General features: G+C 31.9%; 1 protein-coding gene across 1 annotated transcript; it reads left to right on the forward strand.

The window, feature by feature from the left end:
• The first annotated feature begins 10,385 nt into the window (after positions 1-10,385).
• LOC131072248 (ubiquitin-NEDD8-like protein RUB2) lies at positions 10,386-11,361 on the forward strand. The gene is made up of 3 exons (XM_058008364.2): positions 10,386-10,497; positions 10,614-10,873; positions 11,253-11,361. Exons 1-3 carry the CDS (start codon positions 10,405-10,407, stop codon positions 11,359-11,361), a joined length of 462 nt encoding a protein of 153 aa, XP_057864347.1. The 5' UTR covers positions 10,386-10,404.
• Positions 11,362-11,604: the final 243 nt, after the last annotated feature.

Genomic DNA, 11,604 nt, shown 5'->3' on the forward strand with positions numbered 1-11,604 from the left:
GATACCGGGCACTTGTTTTGTTATGTGCAACATTAAATAGACAAATAGGTTTCCAAATCTAAATGTCCCCTTTCTATCCTTCTTAATTTTTCCAAGACTATCAATAAGGTCATCTTTCAACCATTCACACACATCTAATTTTGCATTATCCTTGATCATATCATAGGCACTCTTTATGCATAGGCTAGAGACTGAGTTTAACTTGTTTACATGTGTGGTTTTATAGCCTAAAATCATGCTAATGAATCTGACATTGATGTCAGTTACATCATTCACTCTTAAAGATCTCTTGTCAAATGTTGCACTTGTTAGGTTCATCACCAAGTCATTTGGGACCTTCTTTGTCTTATCAGGTCTCTTCCCGGTGGAGGGTAACCCTGTCACAGCCTTTACTGCCTCTTTAGTAATTTTGTGAACTGAGTCCAACTAGAAGAATTCACCATGAGCCCTGCTTAAAACTATCCTTATAACATCCTTAGGAAATTCCAGAATACTGAGAATTTCAGTGCATCCTAGGGTTTCAACTATTTTGTGTTCAAGTTTCACATTATCGGAGTCATCACAAATTATAGTCTTATACATGCTCTTGATTTCCTCATCACCTACTTCTTCTATGTGACAATGCATGTACATTCTAGGGTCTTCAGCAAAAACTACTCCTTTGGGAATTTGAGAAAATGTACCAACATTATCATCCTTCTTAGAAATTTTGCAACTAACTAGAATACAGGTCTAGGGTGTTTAATCACTTCGACTACAATAGGGTTTTCTATGAATTCAGAAATAGATGAAGAAGCCATGATTATAAATACCTTTATCTGCCTTAGGAATGTTTGTTTTTTGAATTGCTTTTCTTCTTTGCTCAAAATGTCTTTTCTCTAGAACTTTTGCGCTCTCAAAGGTTTGAATGCTCGGTGAAATGAAATTGGAGCCAAAACACTTGATTTATAATGTTGTTTTTGCCAACCACCACATTTAATGCTTGCCGGTTAAGTATTGACTTAGCTTATCTGCCGATATAGAAGTAATTTCAACTTCTTACCATCAACCGAGGGAATTATAGCATGTTTCACATTTGATTGCTAAACGCTCAAGGAAATTTTCTTCAGTTAGATGAAGACTCTCCTGCCGGTGGAATGTTACTCTATTCTGCCATTGGAGGAGTATTCCTATCAACATTTAGTTTTGATTTCCTAATCCATTGTTTTGAGAATTCCTTCTTAACTTTTTCAACCTTTTCTTTACCTTTCAAACTAGGACCTTTGTTATTTACTAATGAGGACTTGCTTCTACAAAAATTTTCAATATGTCCAATCTTGTTACAAGCATAACAAGTCACATTATTTTTTTGAATAGCTTTTCCATATCCTATGCCCGTTTGTGTTCTACATTGATTAGATAAGTGTCCAAATCTTCCACAAACATAACATCTCACATTCATTATACAATTTTTCAAAATTATGACCAACTTTGTTGCATTTTGAACATTGATCGGTGGGTGTATTAGTATTCTGATAATTTCTAGATCTATATTGATTTTCTCTATGACCATACTTGTTATAGTTAAAGCATTTGCCATTAAATTTATAAGCAGAAGGTTGTCTTACTGGTTTGCCATGATCCTATGTGTTTGCAGTACCGAAGCTTTCACCAGTTTCAAAGCCAAGACCATTAGTGTCACCATTAGGTTTCTAATTCTTCAACAAGTCACCAAGTTCATCTGAGCTTTTCTTGAATTTTTCTTTATGTTGATTTGCAGCAGCCAGTTCTCCTTTCAAGATGCCTTTTTGTCACATGAGTTCATTTGAGTCATTCTGTGCATGCATCAAATTTTTTCTTTAACATATCATTTTCATAACTAAGTCTTGTGTTTTCATGTGCAGCTTCATTCAGTCTTCTAGTCAAGTCTTCTTCATTCTTCTTTCTATCTTCAATTTCTTTACAAAATCTCATAGTCATATCCTGCATCTCATTCTTTGTTGTCATGTTTTCTTGTTTCATCTTATTCATTAGATCACTAAGAGTTTCCTTTTCATCATTCTCATTTTGCATCTTTTCACAAAGTTCTCTTCTCATGTTTCTTGTAAAGGTAAGATTTTCTTGAAGTGCTTGACTAATATCCTATGCAACTTTTAGATCATCTTCAAGTTTGATATTTTTCAATTTTTCTGCATCATAGTCTAAGAGAGCTACTTCTAATTGCTTCATCAAGTTTTCCATCTCTACCAGTGTCAAGATCTTCCTCAAGCTGTTAGGCTTCTGAAAATAGAGGACCAGGCTCTAATACCAATTGTTAGGATTCCCATAGATACTGAGAGGGGGGGTGAATCAGTATCTAACCGGTTATAAGATTTTCTTAACTTAAAACATGTAGAGCATATTAATACTATATACTGATAAACAAGAAATAATGGAATAAACAAAGATAACAATAACCACATGAAAAACACACCATAACACAGTAGTTTAACGAGGAAACCCAGTGTGGGAAAAACCTCGCTGGGATTTGTGACACACAATATTCACTTACTGGCCAATAAGAGAATATTACTGCTACAAGAGGTGTCTGCACATGTAGGAAGGCCAAGTGCCTAGAGCTCACTACTCAATTACAAAATGGGAAGTCTCAATAACTTACAAAATGGATTATATAAATCCAATGTCTTGTACTGCTTCAAAATAGCATCTACTATGCCAGATCCAGTACCGGTTTATAGCTCTGCTTCATACATAAACCCTCAACCTATAATTCGCATAATAGGTCTGCCTTATTTTGCCTATCTATTTTCTTTCATCTATTTCTAAAATGTTCTACAATGATCTCTTATATATATGAGTCATTTTACAACTTGCCAAGTTGGTTTACAATGATTTTACAATAATTAACAAAGTCTATTACAAACAAAATTCCTATCAGCTTCTGTGTCGGTATGCTTCCTTTTACTGTTGGTGCTGGTGGTCTGTGTGCTGGTGTAAAGTCTGATCTTGTTAGTGCCGGTAAATTGTCTTACTGGTGTCATAGGATTGTATGGTTTCCATCAATGACAAAACCTTCAATCACCGACAATGTCTCATTGGAGTGTGCATTTGCCAACATTATTGCCCAAGATCTCCTTCCCATATGATTATTTAAGATGTTATATTTTTTTAATATCTCTATTATCTATGGATGTAGATATTCTTATAAAAAAATCTCTTTCTCCTCCTTTCATAGTTATGTATTTTTCATGAGGATCCCTTTACCCTTTTTGCAAGATGTTTTCTTTATAATATTCTCTTCCTTGATTAATATTTTTATCCTTTATAATGATCTTGTTCCTAGATTGGATGCATAATTTTTGTTAAGGACACCTCCTTAATAATGAAAGTGTTTATCTTTGATATGGATCTCTATCTTCCTTAAGCTATCAACATAGTAACATGTTAAAATCTTGATGGGAAGAATAAAGGCCTCTTTTTCTTTAATTATATCGATTGAGCTACCCCTAATTGGTGGTGTTATGTTGCATAACATGCCTTGAGCCATGGTTATTATTTCATCTCTACTAATTTTTCTAGCATATAACCTTTGTGTCAAGTGGTCATCTAGTGTATCATGGCTTACTATTTTTATCCTTTCAAGTTATTGATGATTTATAGATCACCTAGAATAATGTAACTTTCTACTCACTAGAATCCATCTAACTCATCTCGATCATCTATCATAACACAAGTTGCTAGCTTGATCATTTATTGAGAAGTGTTATTCACTCTAAGCCATTATCCATCTAGTATAGCGAGACTTTATATACTGATAATTATTTTTGTTTATGCTCTTTGTGGTGTTTGTCATTTTATATAGAAATGGTTGCTCGATTGATTAATTTTTTTATTTACACTCTCTAAGTTAATAGTATTGTAGTATAGAAAGGCTTGTTTGATTGATCATTGTTGTTGTTTACACTCCTTGAGGCATTTATTACCTAGTATAGAAAGAATCATTGGGTGTAATCATCTTGTTGAAATACATGGATAACACAACATAACACAATATTTGGTCTAGTTTAATATGTTGCTTCCTTGCATCACCCAATATAACATGCAAATTGTTGGCCAATGGAGTCATGGCTTTTCTATGGATCCCTAATATAGCACAACTTACTACTTGTTTGATGACGAATCCTCTTCTTCTCCTCTTTAACATTAAATTCTCTTTCTCTTCCTAGAATTTTAATTATTTTGCAATAGAATTATAAAAATGATATTATTGGTTGAGACAATTTTGACAACAAGATCTCTTCAACTAGTTAATTTGGAGCTTTTGTTTTTGGTACTAATAGTTTTGGTCTCCTTTTCTTTTAATTTTAACTTCTTTTTATTATTTTTTTTCTTTGTTTTGTTTCTCTTTTGTATCCTAATTTGGATGTTCTTGAGTGAGTTGAAAGGATCCTAAGCTTGTGGTTTGACACCCCTTGAATTAGTAATGTCTTATTCCTTATATGTCTTTCTCTTGGTTTCTTTCTCTATTTTATCCACTAAAGTAGGGCTCAATTTAGTGTCATAAATTGTAACCCTATACAATTTCACACTTTCTTTAGCCCCCTAATTTAGTATGTTCTCTCCTATGTCATTTTAAGCCTATTTGTGCCCTATCCTAATTTAAAATTAAATTATTAATCTTCTAACCTAATTTTAATCATATGCTAATTTTGAGACTAGATTATACTCTATGGATCCTCATACACTAACACTACTTTTACTGGTTCATTATTTAAATAATAAGCCATGTATTTCCCTAGTCCCACAAATAGAGACCTAAATTCAAACATGTGGAAGTGTCAAGATCATTTTTTGTCAACTTAAATTTGAATATACATTATCAACCCTAAGTAAATCAAATCTTCTCTCATTAAAAAGGTCTAAGTGATATTATGACTTATCTAGCATTATCAATCAAGCATTATAAATTAGATTATGTAGCTCATATTATGTACCAAGATACAACACTCTAACGCCAAGTATGGTTTTATTTATATGATCATCTTTTGCTATCATTTTATTGCATTAACACTTTAAGAATTTGTCTATAGATAATTGCATCACCTGCATTTCTCTTTGTCACGTATACTAACTTTAGATTTAATATTTTAATTATTATAGCCTCTATCATACTAGGAATAAGTTCTCTTTTTCATTCATCATGTTACTATTATGGAGGTGGGAACACCAACAACAAGTTTGAATTATGAAAGCCCATATACAACACAACCATTCCCTCCCTTTCTTGTATGCATAGGTTTGGATCTAACTATAGAGAGCACTACTTGTGTGTAGGGAAAATATTGAAATGTAGTCTTAGATTTCAAATAGGCAAAAGCACATGGAATAGGGTGCCCTCCAACCATATCTAACACTATTTGGAAAAAAATCTAGGAGAGAGACATTCAGGGCCTTTTGATCAATAATGTGAAATTTATTATTAGCACATACACCCTCATAATAGGGCAACCTCTATCCATGTTCAATATTTTCAACTATATATTGTACCTATAGGTTTCTTTCCATGTCTCATTCCTACGTTTGGCTTTCTATGTTGGTTTTTTTTTTTTTACTATCATTGTCTACTAGATGCTTTATAACTTAAAAAATGTACTACCCATTATTCCTTCAAGGTGAAGTATGCTTTATGCTTATCTTTTACACATATGGATCTTAAGACATGTATAGGAAATGTATGAAAATTGATACTAACCTAAGAGTGTCAACTAGGAACCATTTCCAAACTTTGCTCCTTGTTGTATAAGGTGTTAGCAATTAAAGAAGCAAATGTTTAATTTTGAAAGAAGTAACTAGTAAACAAGGGTGCTATTTAGGAAAGAGTAGGATATAGAATTAATTTATAGGGAAAGTCAATTAGGGGGCCACAAGTTTGACCTATTCTATTTTGAATAAAACTACTCAAAAATCACAAAATCAAATACATACAAAAGTTAGTGTGGCCTACCCCATGCATTTCGATGCCCTCAGTGATGGCTCACCTTAGTACCTCTATTTTTGTTGGCTCAAGTTCCCACTTAATGACATCTTTGTTCTTACAATAGTCTGGACCCCTTTGTAATAGAGACATCAATAAATAAGACAAATAAATAGTTGAAACGTTAAAAATTTCATTGTTTAAAGTAAATTATCTCTACACAATAATTTAACATAGCTAAATCATTTCATCACAATTTGAGCTAGACAGCTTTGATTTTCATGTCATTTTTTGTGTTGTAATCCTAATTCAACTCTTAATCTTACTTAATTCTCTTTAAAATGGTCCCATTTTAATAAATGACTCGATTTAATGTGTGTTTCATCACTTAATTCATAGTTTGACGTCATAAATATGATACCCTATTTCTACATACTTAATGAGAAGGTAGAAATAGTCAAGCATATATGTACCCCTAAATTTCATCACTCTTAGTAATAATTATAGGTGATTTTGATTGTCTCTAATAATGTCATTTTGTAGAATACAAGGTTAATTTTAGATGATTCACTTTAAGGGATTCATAGCATGGTTATCTCCTTGTGTATATAAGTTGATATTATAATATCATGATGAGAATCTTAGGAGATAGTTTATTGGGTTCCTCAAATGATATGGGAAGGTTTACCTTGAGATTGATCTCCTTAGTTAGATGGGCTTACATCTATGTTAGTTGCATAATATGTTATATTTTATCTAATATATTGAACAGGTTGGGTATTGCATTATGATTTTTATTTTGTGGTATTGTGAAGGAAATGATACTTGACAAAGTTAGTATTTATTAGTTTTTGTTGGATGACCTATTATATGTTAGATTTCTAGTTTCTCCGTTTGGCCTTTGTTATCTTTTAGGATGGTTTTGTTTTGAACATCATTTGACTTTGAGATATTGATTAGAGATATGGTGATCACTTTTTTTAGGCCATGTTTTGTTAATTGTGATTTGAGCAATGACATGGAGGTTCCTTTATGTCTTTTCTTTTTGGGTGTGGAGAACATGGGAGAAGCTTTGGATACTTGTGGTGATTTCTGTACTTACAAGATATAGCTTTACAATTTTTGTAGATATAGTTGTGGATGTTTATCAGTACTACATGATATTGTTTACACCTTCTTTATGACACTAAAATACTTTATATTCCTTGATCATTTAAATATTTTCATTAAACATGTAGTGGGATTTCTTGGATGTGTATGTTTTTCTTTGACTTATTTGCGAATATAAATTTTAGTTGCATGCTATGGGTTGTATATGTTGATGAGATAGAATTATTATGTTTTGTATACCTTTAAGGTATAAATTATAGGATGTGTTAGAATTTTTTAGTTCTATTTCAACTATGGATATTGTATCTTGATAGATATTGATGCATATTATTACCTTGGATCAAGTACTTGTGCTATAGATATTAGTTGATTCATGTTGTATGCTTCATTGTGATAGATAGTGTGTCTTGTATTTTGATGGCTTCTTATCTTTATCCATTTTTATGATGGGGGAAGAGAGAATTCATGATTGGTATGGTGGTCACTTTGTTTCCTATAATAGGTATCTTGATGTAGAACATGAAGAACTTTGATTCTTTGATGGTGTATGTGGCTATGAGGATTGTACCCTTCTTCATATCTTAGGTTACTTATTACCTCTTATGTAATTTATACAAAAAGTGGGAAAATGTTAGGAGTTATATATTGTACACATTGTATGATAGTTAATTTATTATTATCTGTGTGGTGCACTTAGGGTGACCTAGAACTACATGCATCACTAGTAGTTAAAATTATTGCACCCACTTTATGTGTTCTATGTAATATTAGAAAACATATTTAATGTGTCTCACATTATGAAAATGCATTTAATTTAATATTTGGGGAAATATTAATGAAGTGAAAAATTACTACCCAATATTGAATAAGAGGTCCATGGTTTTTTAATCTCATGGTATTAGTTACATGATTTTATGTAACATTACTTGGTGGTTTTTCAGGATTTTGATCCTATAAAATAAAACACAAGGGAAATTGTCTAAGGTTGGATAGTTGAGGTTTTAAGTATTCTTTTGAAAAGTTCATATGTAAAGCATGGCATGGGATGTGAGGGTTCATGTTTGAAGACATGTAGGATTCATTAGAAAGGTTTGATGTGTTAGAGGTATTCATGGAGGCCCTATAGATGTATAATAATATTTATTGTTTAATATTAAATTGAGAAAGGATATTTTTGGAGGATAGTTTTTTTTCCCTTGATACTTAGGTATGGTGCCTCTTGTGTTATGATTGATGGTATGTTGCCTATTCTATTGCACATGGATTCTGAATACTTCTTCGCATAGAATTTTCTTTTGGGTTATGTGTAAATTGTCATTATATGCTACATGTGTTCTATCTATAATGCATATGTACACATTTCATATACTTGAATATAAATATAAATAAAATTCAGTATATCTTCTATAGTCATTTAGAATTGGTTATAACATAATGCATCACTAAATCCCTAAGATCCATGGATTGTGGAAATATATTCTCTCTTAGTAAAAAATTATTATAAGTTGTCATCCCATGAAGGATGCCGATGTGAAGAATAGGTGTCCATAGAGTAACCTTGATTTGTAGAAGAATGATAATTATGTATGACACCATCATGTTTATGAATAATATAAAATTATTGATATAATACTATCATGATATCTTAAATATATGTATCATTACTAAGTATGCTAGTGTCATACATATATGAATCATATTATAAATAATGGCTTACTATATGTTAATCATTTTTATAATGCATATGATTATCATGGAATATTGAAATAAATAAACAAAGAATTTCTAATAGCAGAGGATATGCATGAATCAACTCAATGAAAGATGAAAAAGATGAAATATGGTAGAAAAAAATCTCCATATATAAGACACTCACATTCATAGTATAAAATCGCATATGCATATCTGTGATACATGTTTCATATGATAAGAGAGATATGAACATACCAAAACCTAAAATAAGTAAATGCGAATTATCTAGGAAGAAAACCCTAATAAGTATCATAATGATAGGATATAAATGATGAGTCAATATGCATTCCCAAACCTTAAGTGAAAGATAGAAGCGTATAAAAATGAAAACCTAGAAAAAACTAAATATGAATGAAAAATTAGAATTATATTAGATTCTGAAATATTAATTATAAATTATAAAATTCAAGATAATGTTGTGTAGGATCAATCGAGTTCTCTGAATGTAAAGGAAAACAAAAATTTCTTAAATTTAGTTTAGGAAAATACAAATAAAATGTAAAGATGTAAACATAATTAAGTCAAACTAATGAATGATGCTACTAGCTAGGATTGATAATATGTCAATTAACCAATAACAGTGGATAGAAAATAACTGTACTTGGCTCAAACAAATGAATATACAAATATATGTTGGATCCAAAATAATAAATTTGACAAATTGATAGTTGTCTTAGAATCAAAATATTTGTTGAGAATATGTAGGGATGAATTTGGGGATTAGGGACAAATCCATGATTATGGATATATCATGTACCTTCAAACTTGCAGACCACTTTTTTTCACTTTGTGCAATGTGTCAACTGACTTCTTCTATAGTTCTTAATATATATGGATTGTTGATATTCATAAATACCTTGTTGGGATACTAGTCTATCCCAAGGGCAAATTTTCTCCTATTTCAATATGTACAAATATTTGAAAACATCAATCTTTAATCACACATATTCTCCTACGATGCTTGTGTAGAACTAAAATCATTTTTGTTTGCATATTAAAGATTGCAAATGCAAATAATAATAAAATAACACTTGATATGTGTAGACGATTCAAATGGATACATTGATTTTTTTTTAAATACAAAGACATAATAGTCTATTGTGCAAATTTGTGTTTAGTTTGAAAGGATAAAGTTGAGAGTTAACTAAATTTGAGTTTGGCTAGGACATACATGTGATCAGGACATTGTTACAATGACCATAAATTTGTTTTAGTACATGATAGAAACCAAATAACAATTAATAAATGTATAAGAATGAATTATATATACATACATACCCCGTATATATAGATATGGTAGGTGGATAGTATAATTTTTCAAGGATTATTTTATAGTGATGTCCGGGCGCAATAAATTGAAAACTCTCCCTCATCTTCACATGTTGGCTGCTTGGTGGATTATTATTTCTTTCATAGAACCATATATATGTTCCTCCGATCATATCTCCGTTACCACTTTTACAATCTTCTGTTCAGTTGTCAGAATTAGTTTGGTCGGTTACTATCGTAGCAGTTCTTTCAAGAACAATATATATGTATATGTTCCTCCGATCATATCTAATAGAGGAGGTTTAGAGAAGAAAGTAAAGATGCAGATATTCGTGAAGACCCTGACAGGAAAAACAATCACCCTTGAGGTCGAGAGCAGTGATACCATCGACAATGTCAAGGCAAAAATTCAAGTGGGTGTTATTTCGGAATAAGTTTTCTCAATTTCCTCTCTCTTACCGAAGATGGGTTTTTTATTATATTAATGGATTTTGTATGTTGAGTGCTGTAATTGATTGTGATGTTCCAGGACAAGGAGGGTATCCCACCAGATCAGCAGCGGTTGATATTTGCTGGGAAACAGTTGGAAGATGGACGAACACTTGCGGATTATAATATCCAGAAGGAATCAACTCTGCATTTGGTGTTGAGGTTAAGGGGAGGCCTTTCCATCAGGGTGAAAACCCTTACTGGAAAAGAGGTAGAGATCGACATCGAACCCACTGATACCATCGAGCGGATCAAAGAGCTGGTCGAGCAAAGGGAAGGAATACCACCCCTACAGCAAAAGTAAGTAGTTATTCACATTGTTGTTTAGATTTTATTGTAACCCTAGTTCGTGGTTTGCTTTGATGTTTTGGGATAAAGATCTGTGGTATTCTTAGGGTTTTTTGAAATCTAATTGTTCAATTAATTTTTGTTGAGCCATCCTTTTTCCCTATATTTTTTTTTTTTCAACAAGAAAGATTCATAATTCCCAAATATAACGCTTATCTAACCTCAAAATCATAAAAGAGTTTTCCATCCTGATAATTGCAGCTTCCTGTATTTAGAGAATGGAAAGAGGTAAGGCATATATGCATGTGCAAATATAGGCCAACTACATATGGCAAGGTGTTGAAACAACAAAATACTATTCTTGATTTCCATGATTAATATTGTCCTGCAGGCTCATCTATGGGGGAAAACAACTGAACGATGAAAAAACAGCCAAAGATTATGGTTTTGAGGGAGGTTGTGTTCTCCATCTTGTGCTGGCTTTGCGCGGCGGCTGTTAATACATTTGTTTAGAGCTGTCATTCTTCTGTATGCAGCTGTCATGATGCATGTCGTGGGGCTGTTTCGTCTCCCTGTTATTTGTTGAAAGGGAGGAAAATATGAATAAAGCATTTATGCCATTTTCTCCGTGATTTTTTCCTTTTAACAATTTTATATCTACATATTTTCCATCCCGATGTTTGAATTACATATCTGCTTGGGAATGAAGAGAAATTAATGAATATGAATACATGACTTTCTTC

This window comes from Cryptomeria japonica, chromosome 10 (assembly GCF_030272615.1).
Source record: "Cryptomeria japonica chromosome 10, Sugi_1.0, whole genome shotgun sequence".
In the NCBI taxonomy this organism is placed as follows: Eukaryota; Viridiplantae; Streptophyta; class Pinopsida; order Cupressales; family Cupressaceae; genus Cryptomeria; species Cryptomeria japonica.

What these genes read in the sequence shown, in the direction of transcription:
- LOC131072248 (XM_058008364.2), top strand. Translation starts at nt 10,405, where the DNA reads ATGCAGATATTCGTGAAGACCCTGACAGGAAAAACAATCACCCTTGAG. An exon ending in ATGTCAAGGCAAAAATTCAA is followed by an intron (nt 10,498 to 10,613) that starts GTGGGTGTTATT and finishes GTGATGTTCCAG; the next exon opens with GACAAGGAGGGTATCCCACC. An exon ending in ATACCACCCCTACAGCAAAA is followed by an intron (nt 10,874 to 11,252) that starts GTAAGTAGTTAT and finishes ATTGTCCTGCAG; the next exon opens with GCTCATCTATGGGGGAAAAC.